We start from the raw sequence: 21,399 nt of genomic DNA on the forward strand, positions 1-21,399 counted from the left end.
GTACAAGCCGTGAGACCCACTAAGTATAGCGAGTAATTTGGCTTAATCCATTGCAATAATCGACTAGCTGATGTTACACTTGAGCCTTGGGCATAGCTATTTAAGCCACACAACTTTTCACACTTTTCCCAATGTGGGACTATCACATTTGGGGGCATCACAATAAAATTGTGAGACCCCTATTTTGTCCCACATCGATAAATGAGTAAGAAGTTAAGTGACTTAAATAGGTAAGCTCAAGACTTAAGTGTAACATCGGCTAGTCAATTTTGATAATGGATTAAACCAACCAACGCATTACACTCGGTGGGTCCCACGGCTTGCATGCGCCAACGGGCCCCGAGCGTTGTGACGGTCACCTTTGATATTTCATATTTTGCCCAACATACAGCTCCAAAACTTAGCAAGCACATTATCTACATACCACTGTATTGCATTATCAGATACAACTTTCAGTATCTTTCTCCAATGCCGAGAGTCTCCAACCTTATTAGAACATATATATATATATATTATATATAATATATATATATATATATATATTATATATATATATATATATATATTTATATATATATATATATATATTATATATATATATATATATGATATACCGTATATCATAATTCTTCAAGTATGCCTCATGTACCCATTTAATCAGAAGAGTATGTTTTTTACAACTGACATCCGATGGAAGCTCAGCCAAAGATGAAACAATCCACCCTCAGAATGGAAGAACCCCAGATCTGCTTTTTTAGGTTCATACTGTTGGAATTATGTCTTTGATTCTTTGTATAACTTCATGAGAATTAGATAGGGTTAGAGATCTATCATGATAGAAGATTGGGTCTCATCGTGATTAGGAGTTTTAATCCTATTCTAATTAGGAAGTTAGGCTAGAGATAGAGTTTTGGTTTCCCTATATATATTCTTTTATTGTTGGAGGAAAAACCAAGCAGAGGAGAGAACTAATATTCTTGTAATCTAGGGTTAGCAGAGGGCGTAGCCTGATTCAAGAATATTATGCGAGAGGCGAGAGTTTCGTAGTCTTTGTCCGTACAAAAGATTACATCATTGAGAGACGGTTTCGTAGTCTTTGTCCGTTCAAAAGATTGTAAGGAGAGGGCTTTGGAGATAATATAAGAGTTGATTATGTATGTGAGGTTGAGAGATTGTGAGACGAGAGTTGAGTGGTTCCTCTTATAGTTGTCCCTGATACATAGTGAATTTCTCGTATTGTTGCCCGTAGACGTAGGTCGAAGTTGGTTGACTAAACCATGTAAATATCGGTGTTCTTTCTTCTTGATTGTGGTTGTTTTATATCTTGTTGATTGTGGGTTGGCTTCCGAGTTGCGGAGATCGTAGTAGGCAGGGAGACTAAAATTCCCAAACAAGTGGTATCAAAGCCATGATGATGGTTCCGAGAGCGAGTTTGCAAGATAGACGTCGTACAAAAGTGAAGATTTACGGCGTTACAAGAATCAAGATGAAGAAAAAGAAAAAAAAGAAGGGTTTGGAGGCAGAATTTGGCAATCCAGGAGTTGATTCCTAGGTTTTGGAGTGCTCTAAACACGATGAGAGTGTCTGATTTTTCAGATTATGCTCAGATTAGTTAGAAAGTATAGAAACGTTCTGACTGTGATGGCAAGACAAATTTGATGGCAGATAGGGCAAACGAATATGTGATGGATGAGACTGGTGTAGAGAATCAGACGTGATTCTAGCAATAGAGTTGTCAGCATATAATTATTTACAATCATCGCAGGAGCAAGAGTTGGTTGGTGTGTAGACTCGAAAAGGATTGTACCAGATTAGGTGGAGCTTGCAAGCGAGCACGACCGAGTGACACACATGGAGATGAAGATTGTGGCATTGGACTTGAAGATGATGAACGTTCATATTCAGTCCAAGCCACGTGATGGAGGAAATAGAGGCATCTGGCTCGTAGTGTGGAGTAGAAGAGGAGCACCGATATAGTTTGAGACGAGTGATGTAGGTGGAGCACAAGGACAACAAGCGGGGAGAGGCTATTGTCAGACTCAAGTTAGGAAGACAAGCATGATTGATTTGCTTCTGATGTTAGCGGTGGAGAAGATCTCTTGGTGTACACAAGAGAGGTGGAGACGCCACGACAAAGCGGATGATAGCGAGGGCCACAGGACGTCCCAGTTAAAGTGCAGCTGCTTCGATTTGAAGTGCGAAAGGAATAGAATATGCTAGTAGGAGAGGTAAAGTTTCAAGACGACATTGGTAGATCTTCGAGGTGGCTTGGGAATCAAACCCAAGGTGGAGATTGTTGGAATTGTGTATTTGATTCTTTGTATAACTTCATCAGAATTAGATAGGGTTAGAGATCTATCATGATTAGGAGATTGGGTCTCATCATGATTAGGAGTTTGAATAGAATTAGATAGGGTTAGAGATCTATCATGATTAGGAGATTGGGTCTCATCATGATTAGGAGTTTGAATCTTATTCTAATTAGGTTAGAGATCTATCATGATTAGGAGATTGGGTCTCATCATGATTAGGAGTTTGAATCTTATTCTAATTAGGAAGTTAGGCTAGAGATAGAGTTTTGATTTCTCTATATATATTCTTCTATTGTTGGAGGAAAAACCAAGCAGAGAAGAGAGAACTAATATTTTTGTAATTTAGGGTTAGTAAAGGGCGTAGCCTGATTAGAATATTATGCGAGAGGCAAGAGTTTCGTAGTATTTGTCCGTGCAAAAGATTACATCATTGGGAGAGGGTTTCGAAGTCTTTGTCCTTTCAAAAAATTGTAAGGAGAGGACTTTAGAGATAATATGAGAGTTGATTATGTATGTGAGTTTGAGAGATTGTGAGTCGAGAGTTGAGTAGTTCCTCTTATAGTTCTCCCTGATACATAGTAGATTTCTCGTATTGTTGCCCGTAGACGTAGGTCAAAGTTGGTCGACTGAACCACGTAAATCTTAGTGTTCTTTTTGCTTGATTGTGGTTGTTTATATCTTGTTGATTGTAGGTTGGCTTTCGAGTTGCGGAGATCGTAGTAGGCGGGGAGACTAAAATTCCCCAACACGCACATGTCTACCCAGGCTACCAACGGAATTCTTTGCTTATCATCACGCACTCCCCAATTAATATACCTCGCACAAGCTTTATCTACCCCCAGCATATGAAAGAATTCAAGCAGACTAGCAATTTAGCTAAAATTTTCTGCAACAGAGGATTACATAGCTTCCTACTTTAAGTCTCCCACGTAACATAGGCATCAATAATTTGTTGGATTTAATCTAATAAATCTATTTGTGGGCACATATGATTAATCAATGTGTATTGCTATCTTTCAGGATAACTCACTAAAGTGATCAATTAAGTTGGGTTAATTTGGTATTTAAATAAGTCATGGGGTTATATGTGCAGATACCAGGTTGTAATTGTGATTTATTGAGGGGCTAAATTACAAAAGTACAACATCTATAAATAAGGGGTTATGGTTCCTAACCTAGGGTTACATTCTCTAATTCTCTACACCCCCATCTAGCTAGAGAAATTCGGATTTAGAGAAACCCTAAGGTTAGAAGATCCAAAACCCATCTCAAGGTTCATCCATGGATTCAGGTATAAGCTTCCGCTCTTTTGATCTTGTTAATCTCTTTGAATTAATCATGGCTATATGGTTTTAGATCTCAAGTTTTGATTTAGATCTAACATAATTTACTGGAAAAGAAGCTTCAACAAACCACAACCCATGCAAAATTTGAGACTTTGTATAATTTATTAATTAACTCCTCCACATAAACCACCACTCTTTGGGTAGTTAGCAGCCAGGACCTGTTACATTTTCAAAGTGCCTAATTCCTCCATGCAACAAAGAAGTTGAAGCTTTGTCTCCACTAGCAAAAAGTAAAAGATCATCGACAAATACCACATATGTGGTCCTAAGTTTAGCGCATCTAGGATGCATCCTAAGTCCCCTATACGTGGCAGGGCCGGGCCTGGGCTATGGCAGGGGGGCGCAACCGCACAGGGCCCCCGCTGAAAGGGGGCCCCAAAATTTTATAGGGACCATTAGTTTATTAAATTTTGTATGACCTAAAATCTGGCCCAATAATATTTATAAGCTAAAACTTAGTCATTGAATTGAAATATTGAATTGCCTTATTAATGTTAGACCCTAGAGGGGGTGATTAGGGTCTTATGCTAATCTAATCCGATTAAATGCCAATTAAAACTAATTAATAAGTTATCCTAGCAAGTATAAAATACCACAAGATACGTAAGCTAGGATAAGCAATATGAACAAATGAATATATCCTATCAATGAGATATTACAAATATATGAGCAAGGATATATGAACTAACACAAGGGTAAAATAAACAATCTACACAAGTGATAGGGTAATATGATGAGCAATACACAAAGGCGATATAAGATATGAAAACAAGAATAAGAACGCCAATGCAATCACAAACAAAACGATATGTTTACGAGGTTCGGTCCCCACGACCTACGTCCCCGCTCCTCACCTCGAGGAGATCTCCACTATCATAACCGGGTTTTCTACGTTCACCCGAACAACGTTTACACCTCACAATACAATCACTATGTAATCACACCTCACACACTAAGTGTTGGTCCTAGCCCGTGTCCTCCTCCTCAAGTGCTCGGTTACAACCTCTCCCTAGGCACGTCAACCGACGCCACTCCTCTTGGATTCGACCCCGTCTCTCACCACACACTTCTCTCGGTGTACAAGTGTATTACAAGTGAATCCTCACAATAAGCACAATATAAATCAAATGATTTGTTCTCTAAACAAGGTGAGAACTCAATTAAGCACAACTCTAAGTCACTAATCTCACAACCCAAAATTATACTATGAATGTAAATACAATAAGCTCAATAGGTTGTGTGTGAACAAAGAGATAATAAAATCAACTAAACTCAATATGAACACTAGCTTAATAAAAAGATAATCAAACAATATAAAATATGAAGCTAGATTGAGTTTAGAAAACTTCTCAATAGATCAAGAGTGGAAGGAGAAGAGTTGGATGCTCAAACACCAATAGATGATCTCCTCAAGCTCTTGTGGAAGTGATTCACAAAACCAAAACACTCAAATGCTTAAAAGCTTATAAACACACTTAAACCAAACATAAACCCTTGATTAAAACTTTCTTAAACTTGTTTTTAAAACTCTCTTAATCAACTTGAAAAGACATCAGCAATGGGGTATATATACCCACTAGAAATCTCAGCAAAAACCCCCAAAACAAAATGACCAAAAACCCCAGCAAACAGCTCAGAGAAAGAGCCGTTAAAAAGCAACGGCTATATTGTCGGTCGACCGAAAATTCCGTCGGTCGACCGATGGAAAAATTCGGTCGACCGATGGAAAGTTCGGTCGACCGTTATCCAGGTCGAAAACAGGAAATCAAGCAAACACTTATCCGGTCGACCGGTGCGGTCGACCGATGGAGCTCTCGGTCGACCGCACCGGTCGACATAACAAAGCTAGAGACATTTTAGTTGAGAAGGGATTTGACAGAGAATTGAATATTGACTTTCCTTTAGACGGAGACCGTAGGCATTTTTCATATGCACATTATTCTAGAAAATTGAGTAATGGAGAAATAAGTGATCGAAAATGGTTGATTTACTCTAAACTCGTTGATAAAGTCTTTTGTTTTTGTTGTAAATTATTCAAATCTAATAGCAATACGACTTTATTGGCAAATGAAGGATTGAAAGATTGGAGTCATATTGGCAAGAGACTATCTGACCATGAAAATAGTATTGAGCATATGACTAATATGAGCTCTTGGAATGAGCTAAGATTAAGGTTGGGAAAAAAAATGAAACAATTGATAATGAGTTGCAAAAACAAATTATGATGGAAAAAGAACGATGGCGACAAGTTTTGATTAGAATAATAGCCGTCATAAAATGTCTTGCTAAGAATAATTTGGCTTTTCGAGGATCTAATGAGAAGCTTTATCAAAATAATAATGGTAATTTTTTGGGACTTATTGAGATGATTGCAGAATTTGATGTAGTAATGCAAGAGCATGTTAGACGTGTTCAAAATCATGAAGTTCATTATCATTATCTTAGCAACAAAATACAAAATGAGTTGATTTCTCGTTTAGGCCTTGCTGTTAGGAGCTCTATCATTAAGAAAATTAAAGAAGCAAAATATTTTTCTGTAATTCTTGATTGTACTCCAGATATAAGTCATCAAGAACAAATGGTCCTAGTTGTACGTTGTGTGAATATGTCCAGTAATCAAATAAAGATAGAAGAGTACTTCTTGGAATTTGTGAAGGTAGATGATACATCTGGACTGGGGCTCTTTAATGAATTGTTAAGTGTATTACAATTACTTGATCTTGATGTTGATGATATTAGAGGCCAAGGTTATGATAACGGTTCTAACATGAAAGGTAAACATCAAGGTGTTCAGAAAAGATTACTTGAAATTAATCCGAGAGCATTATATATGCCATGTGCTTGCCATAGTCTCAATCTTACTCTTAGTGATATGGCACATTCATGTGTTAAAGCTATCTCATTTTTTGGAGTTGTGCAACGTATATATTCATTATTTTCGAGTTCTACTAAGAGGTGGAAGATTTTAATTGATAATGTTCCTTCATTTACTGTGAAATCTTTGTGTAATACCCGTTGGGAGAGTAGAGTGAAAAGTGTAAAAGCCATTAGATTTCAAGCTCCTCACATAAGATTGGCTTTGTTAGAATTATATAAAACTTCAGAAGATGCGAAAACAAAGAGTGAAGCTGAAAGTTTGGTCACTGCAATTGAGAACTTTGAATTTTTACTTGGTATGATTATTTGGTATGATGTTTTGTTTGCTATTAACATGGTTAGCAAAAAAATTACAAAATAAAAATATGAATATTAACACTACTATGAATCAGGTGAGAGACGTGATGTTATATTTTGAAAATTTTAGAAATGATGGGTTTGAGAAGAGTTTGGATATTGCTAGAAGTGTTGCATTTGATATGAATGTGGATCCTACATTTCCAACAAAACGTCGTATCATTAGGAAAAAACAACCTGGTGAAACTGATCATGATGAAGAAATACAATCCACAGATGAGTCTTTTAGAGTTAATTATTTTTTAATTGTTGTGGATATGGCAATCAATTCATTAAAAGAGAGATTTGAACAACTAAAGACATTTGAAAGTATTTTTGGGTTTTTATGTGATTCAGATACTTTGAAGTCATTGGATGATAGTAAATTAAGAAATTGTTGCAATCATCTTGAATGTGTTTTATCTCATAATGATTCATCTGATATTGATCTTAATGATATGTTTTCTAAATTAAGAGTGCTACAAAAAACTTTACCAGAAGTGTCAATGACAGCAATCCAAATTTTGGAATTTGTTAAGCAAGCTGATTGTTATCCAAATGTTTCAATTGCCTATCGAATCTTATTAACTGTGCATGTATCTGTAGCAACAGCGGAGAGAAGTTTTTCAAAATTGAAGTTGGTCAAAACCTACTTGCGTTCAACAATGGCACAAGAAAGATTGAACAATTTGGCTATTCTAAGCATCGAGAATGAGATGTTACAAGACATAGACGTTGATTGTATTATTAATGACTTTGCATCAAATAATGCTCGAAGAAATTGTTTTAAGTAATTTTGTAATCTTATATTCATTTCATTTCAATAAAATATCTTTGTTATAAATAGATAGTTTATCAGTTAAGGGCCCCATTTTTTAATTTTGCCTAGGGCCCCAAAAATCTCAGGACCGGCCCTGATACGTGGGCAATATCATCAACAAATTAGGAAGGCAGCACTAGTAGAAATACGATCAACCTAGACGGAAATTTTCGTCTAGATTGATCGTAAATCCTTCTAGGTTGATAGGTGTAGACGGAATTCCGTCTAGTCTGACGAGTTTATTCTGTTTCCATCTATTTTGGTTCAAAATAGACAGAATTCCGTTTAGATTATTCAATCTAGACGGAACTCAACCTAGACGGAACTCAAAGATCCGTCTAGGTTGACAATTTAGACAAAATTCCGTCTGAGTTGTCAATTTAGACGGAATTCCGTCTGGGTCATCAACCTAGACGGAATTCCGTCTGGGTTAATGATCCAGAAGGAATTCCATCTGGGTAATCAACCTAGATGGAATTCCGTCTACGTTGAATACCCAGACGGAATTTCGTTTGGATTATCAACCCAGACGGTATTCCGTCTGAGTTGAGCCATCCTAGACGGAATTCCGTCTGGGTTGATTACAACAACCTAGACGGAATTCCGTCTAGGTTGGTTCAACCCAGACGGAATTCCGTCTAGTTTGTTCTTTTTCCGGAAAAAAAATATTTACAATTTGCATTTCCCTGTACACATGAATACATCCCACAATAATATTGTACACATGAATACATCCAACCATCCAATAATAATCAAAATTCCAAAAAATATCATTCCAAACAATTCCAACACCATAAACAATTCAAACCATCTAATCCAAAATATGCATCAACCAATTACGTCTAATATATACATCCCACAACATATACAATTCAAACCATCTAATCCAAAATATGCATCAACCAATTACGTCTAATATATACATCCCACAACATATATACTAACAATATACATGAATATAATATGCATCAACCAATTACGTCTAATATATACATCCCACAACATATATACTAACAATATACATGAATATGATAGGATACACGACATTAATAAATGTAGTGTTATAACAAAGTAGTGTTATAAATGTAGTGTTATAACAAAGTAAACTGTTTATTGCAATAAAAATGGCAAAAAACCTCAGCTATCATCGTCGACGAGGGTATCTCTATCCCGGTTACGAGAACGGGTGCTGCTCCTTCCAATATCTCCACTCTGAAATTTCAATTGAATAATGATTATGTGGTGTTTGATAATATATTAAATAAAAATAAATTTATAAAAATAACAAAAAATAAGGTACATGTGCGCTGCTATGTCTAGCGCCAGAATTATCACAACTCGAGCTTATGAGCCGTATGACACCACCATACGCGCTATAAGGAATCGGACCGCCTAAATATTGTATTACATACCCCATGAGATCGTCCATGGAGTTCGCTGTCAGCGTAACTCTAGTCATCTCATTAGTCACCTGAATATGCAGCTCCGGGTCAATCTTATCAATCAAATACGTAGAGATACATGCGGCAAGTGGCATAGCCTGGAAACTGCTTGGGGCTGTTCTTATTGACGCAGATGGCGTGGAGGATGTTGTGGATGATCTCATACTTATGCCGGGTGAAGCGCCAATTCCATACAGAGGATATCTTCCTCTCCTATTATTAGGGAGAAACAAATTTAAATAGGAACGTAGTATTCAAATTGATTCGATTTTATTGGCATCCATACCTGTTATAACCCATCAGGTTCTGTGTGAGAGTGATGTTCTCCTCTGTAGAAAGCATGTGAGGATCCGGCTAGGTTTGTTCCTCCTCCTACGAAATATGCGCAGATGCAGCCTCCTTGGATGCAGCCTCAAATCCACTCTAAATCACAAATATATAGTTAATTCAAGTTAAAAATCATAATATTTGTGATCTCATTTCCTCATAATATTAACAAAGAAATAGAGTTAATAATACTACTCAATATATGTAGAAGTCTCACCATCAACTCGAGATTTTCCCTGATCTTATCCTGATTCTTCTTATCACCCCTATATTTATCATGGAAAGTATCATATGCCGCTTTTGCCGTCAAGTGTATCAACATTAATGATTTTCCCTATCATACGTTAAATTATGAGATTTCATAATCATACTAAACATTAAGATTATTTAAAGCTTTAAATGACATATACCGTGTCCTGACAATAAGCATCCTCCAGATTGGCGTAGGAGTGTGAGCCCAAATGGTGGTCATACATCTTCTTTCCTCTATTTATGGACCCCTTCGTGGATTTATTCTTTAAAAAAAAATTAGTGAATATATAATAAAATAATAATTTAAAATTATTAAGTAATTTTCATGAGACTAACTTTGGTGGCATCGCTATCCCAATACATGAAGAGAGCCTTGAAATAAATCTTGTCAACTCGGTCATCGAGGTTTAAAAACCTCTGTCAGTCCTTCTCATACCTGTCATAAGTTTCATGTTTGATCTCATGCCTCCATTGTTTGAGGACAGTTTCAACCTTAACATTAAAGACATAATGCCAAGCCCCCTCAAAGTCCTCAAGGCAGTAGCAGCCCTATAGATTTACAAACACATTTAGTAAGGACCATGTAATATCAATCACTAATTATTAATAAATGAAAAACTAAAGCAATATATAGTTACCATAAGCTCGGTCCATATCGCCTCGTATGCCGTCCATGATAGTTCTCGAAAATGAAAATAAGGATTGATGATATTCGCCCTACGCATGAGAACCCTAATATATGCATTCAATCGGCTCGACCAGGGACCAACAGGCAAATTAGAACTATTCCAACGAATTATCGCCCTCATTCCTCTTGGAGGTTGTTTAGATTCAAGTTTACCTCCGCCACGTCTTTTCTCTATGCGATCTGACTTAGCACCTACAATAATAACATGATAATATATCAATATATCTATAAATGTGGAAATTAAAACCATTATTAATAATTTACCATTCGCTATTTCTCTTTCTTTTGTGGCAATTGCAGCAGCTTTACTAGTCTCCAACAGAGGAAGCATTTCTTCTAACTTTCTTGCAGCACGTGGGTGGTACTTCCTTGATTCAGCCATGGACCTATGAGAGTCTGGAGGTAGTGGTAAATTAAGATAGTCTTGGGTCATCGGCCGCAAGTCAGTATGAAATGCATATGATGGATACGTCGGGGTCCAAGAAGCAGCTACATAAGATTGGAGAAATATTAATATGACTTTTTAATTGACCATTATAAATAATTAAATATTGAATACCTACGACAGGGGATGGTTCTGGTGCTGTATCAGAGGGGTTGGGTGATGAATAACTGGCATCTGCAACAAATGAACACTATGAGTTAGATAGAATGAATAATTTATAAGATATTTAAAATATTAATTATAAAATTATACCTGTATCCAGAGATGGAGGTGTATCATCATTACCAGTACATGGGGTGATACACCATGATCGATCACTCCCTAGGCCAAAGAGCCTCCTCGCCCTCCTCATCTGCAAATTCAATTATTAACATAGTTAAGAAAAATACGTATACATGCTCATGAGGTATGTTGTTATAAAGTGAATTATTGTTTTTATTATGATAAGCTAAAAATCGATAATGCACTGTAATTTATATAGTTCATACCTACGTCCAACGCCATATTTTGTGCGTAAGAGAATTCTTGCCAAACGTCATTAGATGACCCAATTGGTTCATTATAATTTTCTTCACTTTCTTCAATATTTTTTCCATTGTTATTAGGAAGAACAACAGATCTTGGCTCCTTATACAAAACCACCCAATCAGACATGACACTCGGATCTTTCACGAAGAAGCACTGATCAGCTTGTTCTGCAAAAATGAATTTCTCATCTGTATATACTTTTCGGTGGAGATTGACTAGTGTAAATCCATAGTGATCCTTTTGCTTTTTTGCATGACATCACCGAACCTTGAACATGGTGTAACTACATTGGTTTGGTTTACCAAACCCGTAAATTACCTCAACAATATCTTCTAATTGTCCATAATATAGTATGTCCGCTAGAATTTGGTTCTGATCTCTTATACTTGAAAAACATTATTGAGCAAACAAACCCATGACCCCACTGTTCTGAGTTACCCTCTTATCATCGGTCTCTAGCATTCGAAATTTATATCCATTGACCAAATGCTCATTAAAACGTCTCACTTTGTGATAAGGGCGTTGTGCATGGATAATAATTTTCTCAGATAATGTAGCAACATCAAGAATTGATTTTTCAACCGAAGCCAAACAATTTAAGAATATTTAAGTGATTTTATATTATGAATGTTCAATAATTAATTATAAAACACTTACATCGATTCTTAACCAAACAGAAAATTCTTTCTTATGTCTTTTCTGAATATTATGAGCTGCATTCCTAGCGGTTGTTTCCTTCTTAAGCTTCTCCAGATGTCGCTTATATAAACAATATATAATTTTCTATTGGTAAACATTATGTAAAATGAATATTTCTCATCTATGTTACTGATTTTGTGTTACCTTCGATAGTATGTGAACATATCAATGTTTTCCATCACATATCCATGAATTTGATCTAAGAGAGATCGCGGATATTTTTGATACTAGTTAAAATAATTTTTTAGTATTTTAAAATATTTAATTATAATTTTAAAAGAGTATTTTTATTTTTCTTGATTTTCTACAATTTTCTATGATTTAAAAATCTGATTATATATTTATATTAAATAAATTTTATATTTATAAATTTATTTTGTGCGGTAAAAATTTCTAGAATTAATTTGTTAAGTTATCGGTATAATACGTAATATTTTAAATAATATATTGTATTATTAGTATTATTACAAATTAATTCATATAATACATGGTGTTATTAATTACGTGTTTTTGGTATAATTTATTGCATTATTTCTATTGTTACATATTATCTGTCGTATTAGTATAACTTGTACGTTTTACTGTATAGATAATTACCCCATAATTATTTGATTTTAAAAATAAGTAAATATATTTTTATTATTAATTATTCTTGTTTAATTGTATAATATGTGTATAATTCGACTATTTCGTATAAACTGTTGTATTAGCTCAACATGTACATTTTTAATTGTAGATAATTATTCTGTAATTAGTTTAATTTTTAAGTACACGTAATTATTTATTTTAATTATTTTTGGTTAAATTTCCTAACTCTAAACCTTAATATCCTACATATATATATATAATTGGGAAAAATGTGTCCAGGCCCCAAAAGCAAAAACTTCATGTGACAAAGCCCCTCATATTTTTCCCCATGTGGATCAGCCCCTTGAAGTGTGACACTTTGTACTGCAGGCCCTTTTTATTAATTATCACATGTCAGCTAAAGTAAAATTCCCAAACTATCCTTATCCTCTCTCCTCTCTGACACAGCACTCACATCATCTCTCTCTCATCTCTCCTCTCTCTCTCTCATCTCCTCTCTCTTTCTCTCTCTCTCTCTCACCTCTCTCTAAAACTAAGAGCTTTATTAAGCTCGTCGTCCTGGCCGAGACGCACAGAGCATTAATCTATTAGCTAGAAGAAGAAGAAGAAAAAAGAAAGGTAAGGAGAAGTAGAGTAGAAGGGGAATGAAGAGAAATATCGTAATTAAGAAATAACGAAAATGTGTATTAATGTATCTCTATGAATGAAATTGACACGGTGCCGCCGAGCGATATTCGAAACAATATAACGAGAGGTAGAAAATGAGACCAAATGAAAGAAAGATACCGTGTGATAAACAATATAAAGGGCTACACACCGGCGCAGACGGTAGTGAAAACGGAGACCGGAGGTGGCCATAAAACACGCGCGAAGTCGGCACGGCGCTGTTGTTTTCTGCTCGCTGCTGCCGCCGAGCGATGTTTCGGATGTTACCGAGAGATATAAAGAATGAGTTAGAGCGTGATACAAATTGGAGGTGATAGGCAACATGTAGGGCTACTCACCAAAGAAGAAATCGGCGAAAACGGAGATTGGAGACGATCAGAAAGTGCGTGCGAAGTCGGCACAAAACTATAGTTCTAGCCCACATCCCACCAGTTCTAACTTGTATCCCACCAGTTCTAGCCCACATCTTGCTAGTTCTAATCAAAGCCCTTGTTTTTTCATGTTAAGTTGTTAATTCTGGGTTCCACGTTAGTTCTAGCCCACATCCCACCAGTTCTAACTTGTATCCCACCAGTTCTAGCCCACATCTTGCTAGTTCTAATCACAGCCCTTGTTTTTTTCATGCTAAGTTGTTAATTCTGGGTTCCACGTTAGTTCTAGCCCACATCCCACCAGTTCAAATTTGTATCCCACCAGTTCTAGCCCACATCTTGCTAGTTCTAATGACAGCCCTTGGTTTTTTCATGCTAAGTTGTTAATTCTGGGTTCCACGTTAGTTCTAGCCCACATCCCACCAGTTCTAACTTGTATCCCACCAGTTCTAACCCACATCTTGCTAGTTCTAATCAAAGCCCTTGTTTTTTTATGCTAAATTGTTAATTATAGGTTCTACGTTAGTTCTAGCCCACATCCCACCAGTTCTAACTTGTATCCCACCAGTTCTAGCTCACATCTTGCTAGTTCTAATCAAAACCCTTGTTTTTTTCATGCTAAGTTGTTAATTCTGGGTTCCACGTTAATTCTAGCCCACATCCCACCAGTTCTAACTTGTATCCCAACAGTTCTAGCCCACATCTTGCTAGATCTAATCACAGCCCTTGTTTTTTCATGCTAAGTTGTTAATTCTGGGTTCCACGTTAGTTCTAGCCCACATCCCACCAGTTCTATCTTGTATCCCACCAGTTCTAACCCACATCTTGCTAGTTCTAATCAAAGCCCTTGTTTTTTTCATGCTAAGTTGTTAATTATAGGTTACACGTTAGTTCTAGCCCATATCCCACAAGTTCTAACTTGTATCCCACCAGTTCTAGCCCACATCTTGCTAGTTCTAATCAAAGCTCTTGTTTTTTTCATGCTAAGTTGTTAATTCTGGGTTCCACGTGGAAATGGTGATTCCTATTATTTTTGGAATAGAACCATCCCTTAAAGTGTTTGAAAGATCATGATCTAACATAGCCACATAGGGATGCTAAATGAGTGGGTATGGGTGGGTGTGGACGGGTCCTATATGGGCAAACACATTTATGCCCATTTGACCACTTATGACTCATTTAACATTTTCTAAGGGGTCACACCTCACCCGCACTTTTATTAAATGGTCGACCAAATAAACCCATTTAATTTATTTAAAAAAACACCCTAAATTTTCAAACTACGACTCAAAAATTCAAAATTTTCAAAATAAATACTTGTTTGTTAGTTCTGAATCTTCTGATCTTTTCAGGGTGTTTCTGTAAATTTTAAATTTTAAGGATGTTGTTTGTAGTTTTTGAAACTTTCAAGGGGTTCTCAACAAATTTTAAAATTTTCAGGAGGTTGTTTGTAATTTCTAAATTTTTAATGTAGTGTTTGTAGCCTTGAAATTTTCATGGTGTTTTTTTATAAATTTTGAATTTTATGAATTTTGTTTTGCAATTTTTGAAAGTCTCAGGATGTTTTATGTAGCAACAACAACAACAAAGCCTCTATCTTAAGTGTTTAAGGTCGACTTATACATGAATCATATTCTTCCCTTGTTCTACTATGGGTCATCTCCTCCGTTAAGCTACCATAACCATATCCTTCTTAATTAATTCCAAGCAAGTCCTTCAAGGTCTATCTCTACTTTGCTCCCCAGCTATAATATTATCACTTCTCCTAATCAGTGCACTAAGAGGTCTACGTTGTACATGGTCATACCAACGTAATCGATTATCTACCATTTTATTCTTTATAGGAGCAACCTCTAATTTACTACGAATGCACTTATTTCTTATATCTCATCTTTTAGCGTATACCCACAAGACCATTTCAATATTCTCATTTCGACTACACTCATTTTTTGCACATGTTTTTTAATTATCCAACATTCTGATCCATAAAGCATTATTGGTCTTATAACTGTTCTATAGAATTTTCCCTTAAGTCTAACAGGTATTCTATGATGACACAATACTACCGAAGCGCTCCTCCATTTTAACCATCCCGATTTGATTCGACTGACAAATTCCAAAAAATTTAGGGTGTTTTTTGCAAATTCCAAAATTTTCAAGGGAACTTTGTATAATTCCTAGATTTTTAGTGTACCATTGTAGAATCAAAATTTTGAGGATTTTTTTTGTAAATTCTGATTTTAGGATGTTTTCTGCGATTTCAAACTTTCAGGATGATTTCTGCAAATTACAAAAGCTTTCAAAGGCTAGTTCGCAAGTTTTGAATTTTGGGGTAGTATTGCAAGTTTGAGCGTTTTAGGGTGTTTGTTGTAATTTTTAGGGTGTTCTTTATAGTTTTAGAGTTGTTCAGGGGTTGTTTGTTGTTGATGTTTATAATAAAACAGGTAATTATAATAGGGGTGAGGTTGATTAGGGGCCGCTCACTTCTCCGAATATCTCGTTTTGAGTTGAGTAGCTTCAGTCTGCACAAATAGCAATTCGTTAGGACGCGAACTAGTTCCACCATTGTTCCTCTGACGATCAAGTCAGTTGATGAACTTGAGTTTGAAAGTAATGAACTGTGTGAGTTCTATAGTGTAGTGCAGTCGATATTTGAGAGATTGCTTACTTACCCTGGTATTAGGAATAGTACCTCTTTTTATACTGGTAGAGAAATGGTAGAATGGTAATCTCAGCCGAGCACAGAATGACGACAAACGAGTATGGGCTGGCGGCTATGTAAGCACCTACTTTACAGGTGTCGGTCAACGAGTGGATGAGAGGTCCCCTCAGCATTAAATGCGAAGTGAATGGGGGCATGGTGATGCTGACGTAGTCTGATGAGTCATGAATACTACTGGGGCTAGAGGAATGATGACGTATGCCAAGCATTTAATGCGATGCTGACGTGTTGTCAGTAGGTGAGACTCGAGGTTGAATTCGTCCTTTAGCTTAGTCGAGAAGTAACACCTCTCGAATCGACCTCGCAAAGCGTCGAATAATTGGTCGAGTGGGCTCGTAACGAGTCGTCTTTAACAAGAGGACCGACAAGTACCGCCCTTCGAGTCAACCCAAGAAGATGTCGACTCGGCGAGTTAGCTAAATCAGGATCCTTAATCTTGACCATCAATTTGATTTGAGCAATGCATGTAGAAGGACACATGTTTGCTGCTGGCAAAAGACTGCACTTTGGCAACTAGAAACACCATAACATTTGTAATTTTCTATTACATGTAGATGTATGTTATTTTTGGATATTTAGTGCCTTTTTGTAAGTTTTGAAACTTTCTTTTGAGATAGTTTGTAATTCCACATGATTAGCTGAATCAAGCCTAAACTTATCACCCATTTTTATCCTACCCTCAGCGAGTTAAAGATTATTCTAAACTTCCAACCTTTATGAAATTTTAAGAGGATACAAAACATGGATAAAGGCAAGGGAAACTTCACCAGAATAAAGTTTAACACCCTGTGCTCGTGGGGACTTGGGTTTTCCTTTCTTTATTAGTTGCTATTTCAAAGTCATATCACAGCCTTCCATCAACTTTTTCTTTTATTGCATCACGAACTGTCAGGATGAACTGAAACGTGCCAAAATTTTCTTTCGGCTATTTCGTACGGACATTTGTTAATTTATTACTCTGAGAAAACAGTTAGTCTTTAATTAGCAGCATGAAACAAGAAGAAGAATTTGGAGCAGTGACAATTCCATAGAAAATAAGTAATGAATATGTTAGCGTATGCTCGCGGGCACTAGGCTTTTCCTTCACTCCTTTAGCTGCTATTTCAAATCCATAAACTTTTTCTTCTATGTTATATCATGAACTTTTTAAAGGAAATAGAGACGGGAGGGAAGTCCCCTATCCTTGTAAATAATACCAAGAGAGGGGTTCATTTCTTCTTATCTCACCTCTCTCAGGCTTCTAGTTGATCCGTACTCCAAGTTCAAAAAGGGTCACTTGAGATTTGATCAAAGAAAAGTGTGGGCAAAAGATGACGAACAGATCATCAGAAGAAGCAAAGAAACAGATGGTGACGATGAGCAAGAACGGAAGCTCATCGGACCTCGTCGACAAGGAATACATCGAAGCCCTCCACACAAAGTCCTTAGCCAACGTCTACTCCAGATACCACCCTAAAATTCGAGTACAGCGATCCACCACCTCTCTTATTACTGCTCCCAGCAGCAAGAGTACAATATCAAACCAGCCCAGCCGCTACAGCGCACTTTCTCATCGCCCCTATGCAACGCTGACCATGCCTCCTCTGACTTCCCCCTCGAATCTATTCAAGAATCCCTCCTCCCAGTGGCTACTTCCTGTAACTCCACTTCCAGCAGATTACTGACCCATCTCAACAGCCTTTTCTTCAACTTCTTCGAAACCAACGCTCAAGCAACTGCCGCCTGCATCTCCCTCCTCTCCTCCATCAAAAGTGCTCGGTCCCACCACCAAACCATCCACCGCCTCCTCCCCTCTTCCTCACCCTCCGCTTTGTTCCAACTCTCCTCCCTCCTTAAACTAGACAACCCTCTCTCCCCTAAAGCCCTCTCTTGCCTCCACTCCATCCGCTCTCACTACCCCGCACTGATCCGCAGCCTCACCTCAGCTGATCAAAAGATCTCTCGGTTATTGAAACTCTACCACCTAACGAGGAACGCATCATATGTGGCCCTTGTCGCTCTAAGCGCAGCAGTGGCCGCGATGGTTGTCATTGCATCGCATGGAGCAGCTGCAGTTGCCGTGGCGCCAGTTGCGACGGCTGGCATCAGTTTGAAAGGTAGAACGGGAAAGTGGTTTAGAGGGTGGAAGAGAATAGGAGCTAAGGTTGATGTTGCGGCGAAGGGAGCTTATATCGTCGGGAGGGATTTGGATACGCTGAGTCAAATGGCGATGACAGCGCACGATGACATTGAGAACGGAAGGGGCATGGCGAGGATGGTGGTGGAGAAGAGAGAGTGGGAGGTGGTGAAGGAGATGGAGAGAAGAGGAGAGATGGGGTTAGGGTTGGAAGAACACTTGCAGGAACTTGAAGAGCATGTTTACCTGTGTTTGACTTCCATCAACAGGAGCTGGAGGCTTGTTGCCCAGGAGCTTGTGGATATGTAAGAGGCAGAAGTGAGGGATTACATGGCACCTACACACCCTTATGTGTCAGTTCCTGTAAAACCACCCTGATTTGGTATAAGGGCGTGTAACTCCTCTTTTTCAACTAGCATGTAAAACTTCTGGAGGGCTACTGGCTGTTGTTATTTGAAGTTTAGCATATATATAGATAACAGTTCTGTTTTCAACTAGCAATATCCTGTTGCTACCAAAATCGTCAAATGTCCAATCTAGTTCACAACAGCATCAAAATTGGATCAGCCCCGGCCATCAAATTGTCCAATATAGTTCACAACAAAACTAAATAGGGTCATACTTCTGTAATATGCCTCCTGTTTTCACAAACAAAACATCTGCTTCATTGATTTTTTTTGTTCCTCTTCTTTTTATATTGAGTAAATAATTATTAAGGCCACCAGTATTTCAATTTAATCCCTTTAGGCACCCTAACTTACTCAAAAATGCTACAAGATGAACCGAATTTAGAACAGGAAATCAACCAGATCAACGACTCGGTTCAAAACACTGGAGAAATAAAATGGCATCAAGTAGCTGAGAATTCTAGAGAGGCAGAAGCAATACAGGGCAAGGGATGAACTCTGCCAGCAGATTCCCATCGACATGCTTCGAGTGAATTGCTTCCATGCTTAAAACAACCAAATCCAGATCCAAATCATCAGCGACCTCACCTATGATTGCAGTCGGTTTCTTTCCTTCACCAAGCTTTTCCATTAGCTTGAACTCCTTAAAGCCACCTAGATACAGCCACCTACCCCATTAGATGTACAAACCTCAATTTTGTTTGGGTAAGACTTCCAATACATGTTAAGGAGGTTTTTGAGTTGATATATAATGTAGTTCCAGAGATTATACATGTTATGATTAGACAATTAGATGAATAATTCAATTACAAAAATTCAGATCCGGAGTATTAAAGTTGTTGTATATATATATCATATATTTGCAAATATATGTTTGTTGAGCACACAGGAATTCACATCCTTAAGTTTTCCTGTTCAGAGGATCTGTGGCAGGCTACCACACGCATTAATTTCAATAGCTAGTACTCCGATGCATGTGATGTGTGCATGGCGAGAAACATGGGAGAGCTGTAGTCTAATTATCAAGGGAACATGCAGCTTGGTATTTTTTTAAATTTTTATTTTTTTAGATTTTTCAAAATTTAGTGGCATTTCCATTGATTTTTGAGGCGACAGGACATTTCCACCGATTTTTTTTCAAGTGTGAGGGTATTTACTTTTTATTTTCTAAATATGAGGGGCATTTTTCCAATCAAAAAAGTGAAGCTCATACAACCCAAAAGCGGCTCCAATTAAACAATAGTATTGGTTAATATTTGTGTTGTTTCGGGGCGTGTGACGGAACATGCCAATCGGAACTAACCTTCAGAAAGGTGCCACCTGATGCTGGATAGTTGGGCTTCATGCTCGGGGATTGACTCTTTAGACTTATCATCAATAACTGCAAGGAAGACTATACCCCTTGAAATCCCGTAAGCAAAGATCACTCTTGTGCCCAAAACGATTCTCTGTATCTTATAACAGTAAGGTTGTCAAGATAACAGGTTGAATGAAGGTTAAATGAACATACCAACCACTGTGATGTCTGCTCCATATTTTTTGGCCAAAGCAGTGGAGGTTGCTGCTGCCTAGCAGACATGAAAGTAAACCATAAGCCTCCGATGAGAGAAGAGATGTATCACATAACGGATTCAAGAATCCTCATCAAGGCAATGACTATGCAAGTAACGCAGAAGGATGGAAAGTACTGTATCAACTACAGTAACAATCCGCGCTTCCAATCCATTCAAACCCAAACAAAACAAAACAATTTGAATTTTTGAATCAGCTGTCACGACTACATTGCCGATCTGTTTGCCAAAATATTCAAAAACTACATGAACCACTCATGCGCGCAGACCAAGGAATAAAATAAAATAAAATAAAAAACAACACTAGCCCGTGCCTTGTACAGGCGCTATAGCCAGTTTAACTGTTATACAAGAAAAACCTAGGAAATGATGGACCACACATCGGGCGACTCTTGGATACTGTAAAATTCCCAAGAACGCTATTAAGATCTGTAACTATTTGCCGCCAGTGTCACAAGTTAATTTCCCATTTCATCATTTTATATATTAATTCTAGAGAGGCGCTACAGGCACACTCTAAGGCACACCGCCAACCACACTCCCTCTCTCTCTACAGTGCAGAGGGGCCCACATGTGATTTCTTAAAAAAATCACATGTGGGGCCCCCTGCACTGTAGAGAGAGGGAGTGTGGTTGGTGGTGTGCCTTAAGAGTGTGCCTCTATCATTTCTTTTAATTCTAACATAAGAAGATGGACTAACATTCCGTTTTATATAGAAGTGTTAGAACGTTCATTGATTGGACTGCATCTATCCTCAGCAACTAGCCTTATCCCTTTTTTCTTTCGTGCTTGTCAATATTTTAGCTTTAAATTCTAACCTCAATTGTGCTCAACATTTACAAATAAGACATAAATGACCAAAACCGTGATGACACATAGCACATGG

At 37.4% G+C, this 21,399-nt stretch overlaps 3 protein-coding genes and 2 long non-coding RNA genes across 8 annotated transcripts in view; 2 read left to right on the forward strand and 3 right to left on the reverse strand.

The window, feature by feature from the left end:
* On the forward strand, nt 5,883-7,665 carry LOC109832851 (zinc finger MYM-type protein 1-like). The gene is made up of 2 exons (XM_020400310.1): nt 5,883-6,872; nt 6,928-7,665. Exons 1-2 carry the CDS (start codon nt 5,883-5,885, stop codon nt 7,663-7,665), a joined length of 1,728 nt encoding a protein of 575 aa, XP_020255899.1.
* LOC109842118 lies at nt 8,772-10,138 on the reverse strand. 2 transcript variants are annotated; one of them, XR_002247296.1, is made up of 6 exons: nt 10,049-10,138; nt 9,871-9,975; nt 9,678-9,794; nt 9,420-9,556; nt 9,163-9,346; nt 8,772-8,903 (listed from the first exon to the last, which is right to left on the reverse strand). It is a non-coding gene; the product is annotated as an uncharacterized LOC109842118 (long non-coding RNA). The 2 variants fall into 2 exon arrangements; XR_002247295.1 differs by having other exon boundaries at nt 8,992-9,346.
* LOC109842126 lies at nt 10,855-11,190 on the reverse strand. The gene is made up of 3 exons (XR_002247297.1): nt 11,098-11,190; nt 10,960-11,019; nt 10,855-10,889 (listed from the first exon to the last, which is right to left on the reverse strand). It is a non-coding gene; the product is annotated as an uncharacterized LOC109842126 (long non-coding RNA).
* On the forward strand, nt 17,879-19,054 carry LOC109832859 (putative UPF0496 protein 2; the record flags this gene model as incomplete). The annotated part of the gene is made up of 1 exon (XM_020400322.1): nt 17,879-19,054. A coding segment is annotated over one exon (966 nt), but the record flags the coding sequence as incomplete, so codon positions are not given.
* Nucleotides 19,177-21,399, reverse strand: part of LOC109822250 — a 30,500-nt gene continuing 28,277 nt past the window's right edge. For 2 of the 3 annotated variants that reach the window (XM_020388419.1, XM_020388435.1), the window contains 3 exons: nt 20,453-20,510; nt 20,246-20,335; nt 19,177-19,596 (listed from right to left, as the gene is read on the reverse strand). In XM_020388419.1, the coding sequence (XP_020244008.1) occupies nt 19,403-19,596; nt 20,246-20,335; nt 20,453-20,510 (342 nt within the window). In that variant the 3' untranslated portion in view covers nt 19,177-19,402. The remainder of the gene's footprint in view (nt 19,597-20,245; nt 20,336-20,452; nt 20,511-21,399) is intronic. The other variant, XM_020388428.1, reaches the window with a different exon arrangement.

The sequence above is a fragment of the Asparagus officinalis genome, chromosome 1, assembly GCF_001876935.1.
Source record: "Asparagus officinalis chromosome 1, Aspof.V1, whole genome shotgun sequence".
Classification (NCBI taxonomy): Eukaryota; Viridiplantae; Streptophyta; class Magnoliopsida; order Asparagales; family Asparagaceae; genus Asparagus; species Asparagus officinalis.

What these genes read in the sequence shown, in the direction of transcription:
- LOC109832851 (XM_020400310.1), top strand. Translation starts at nt 5,883, where the DNA reads ATGGAAAAAGAACGATGGCGACAAGTTTTGATTAGAATAATAGCCGTC. An exon ending in TTTTGTTTGCTATTAACATG is followed by an intron (nt 6,873 to 6,927) that starts GTTAGCAAAAAA and finishes ACTATGAATCAG; the next exon opens with GTGAGAGACGTGATGTTATA.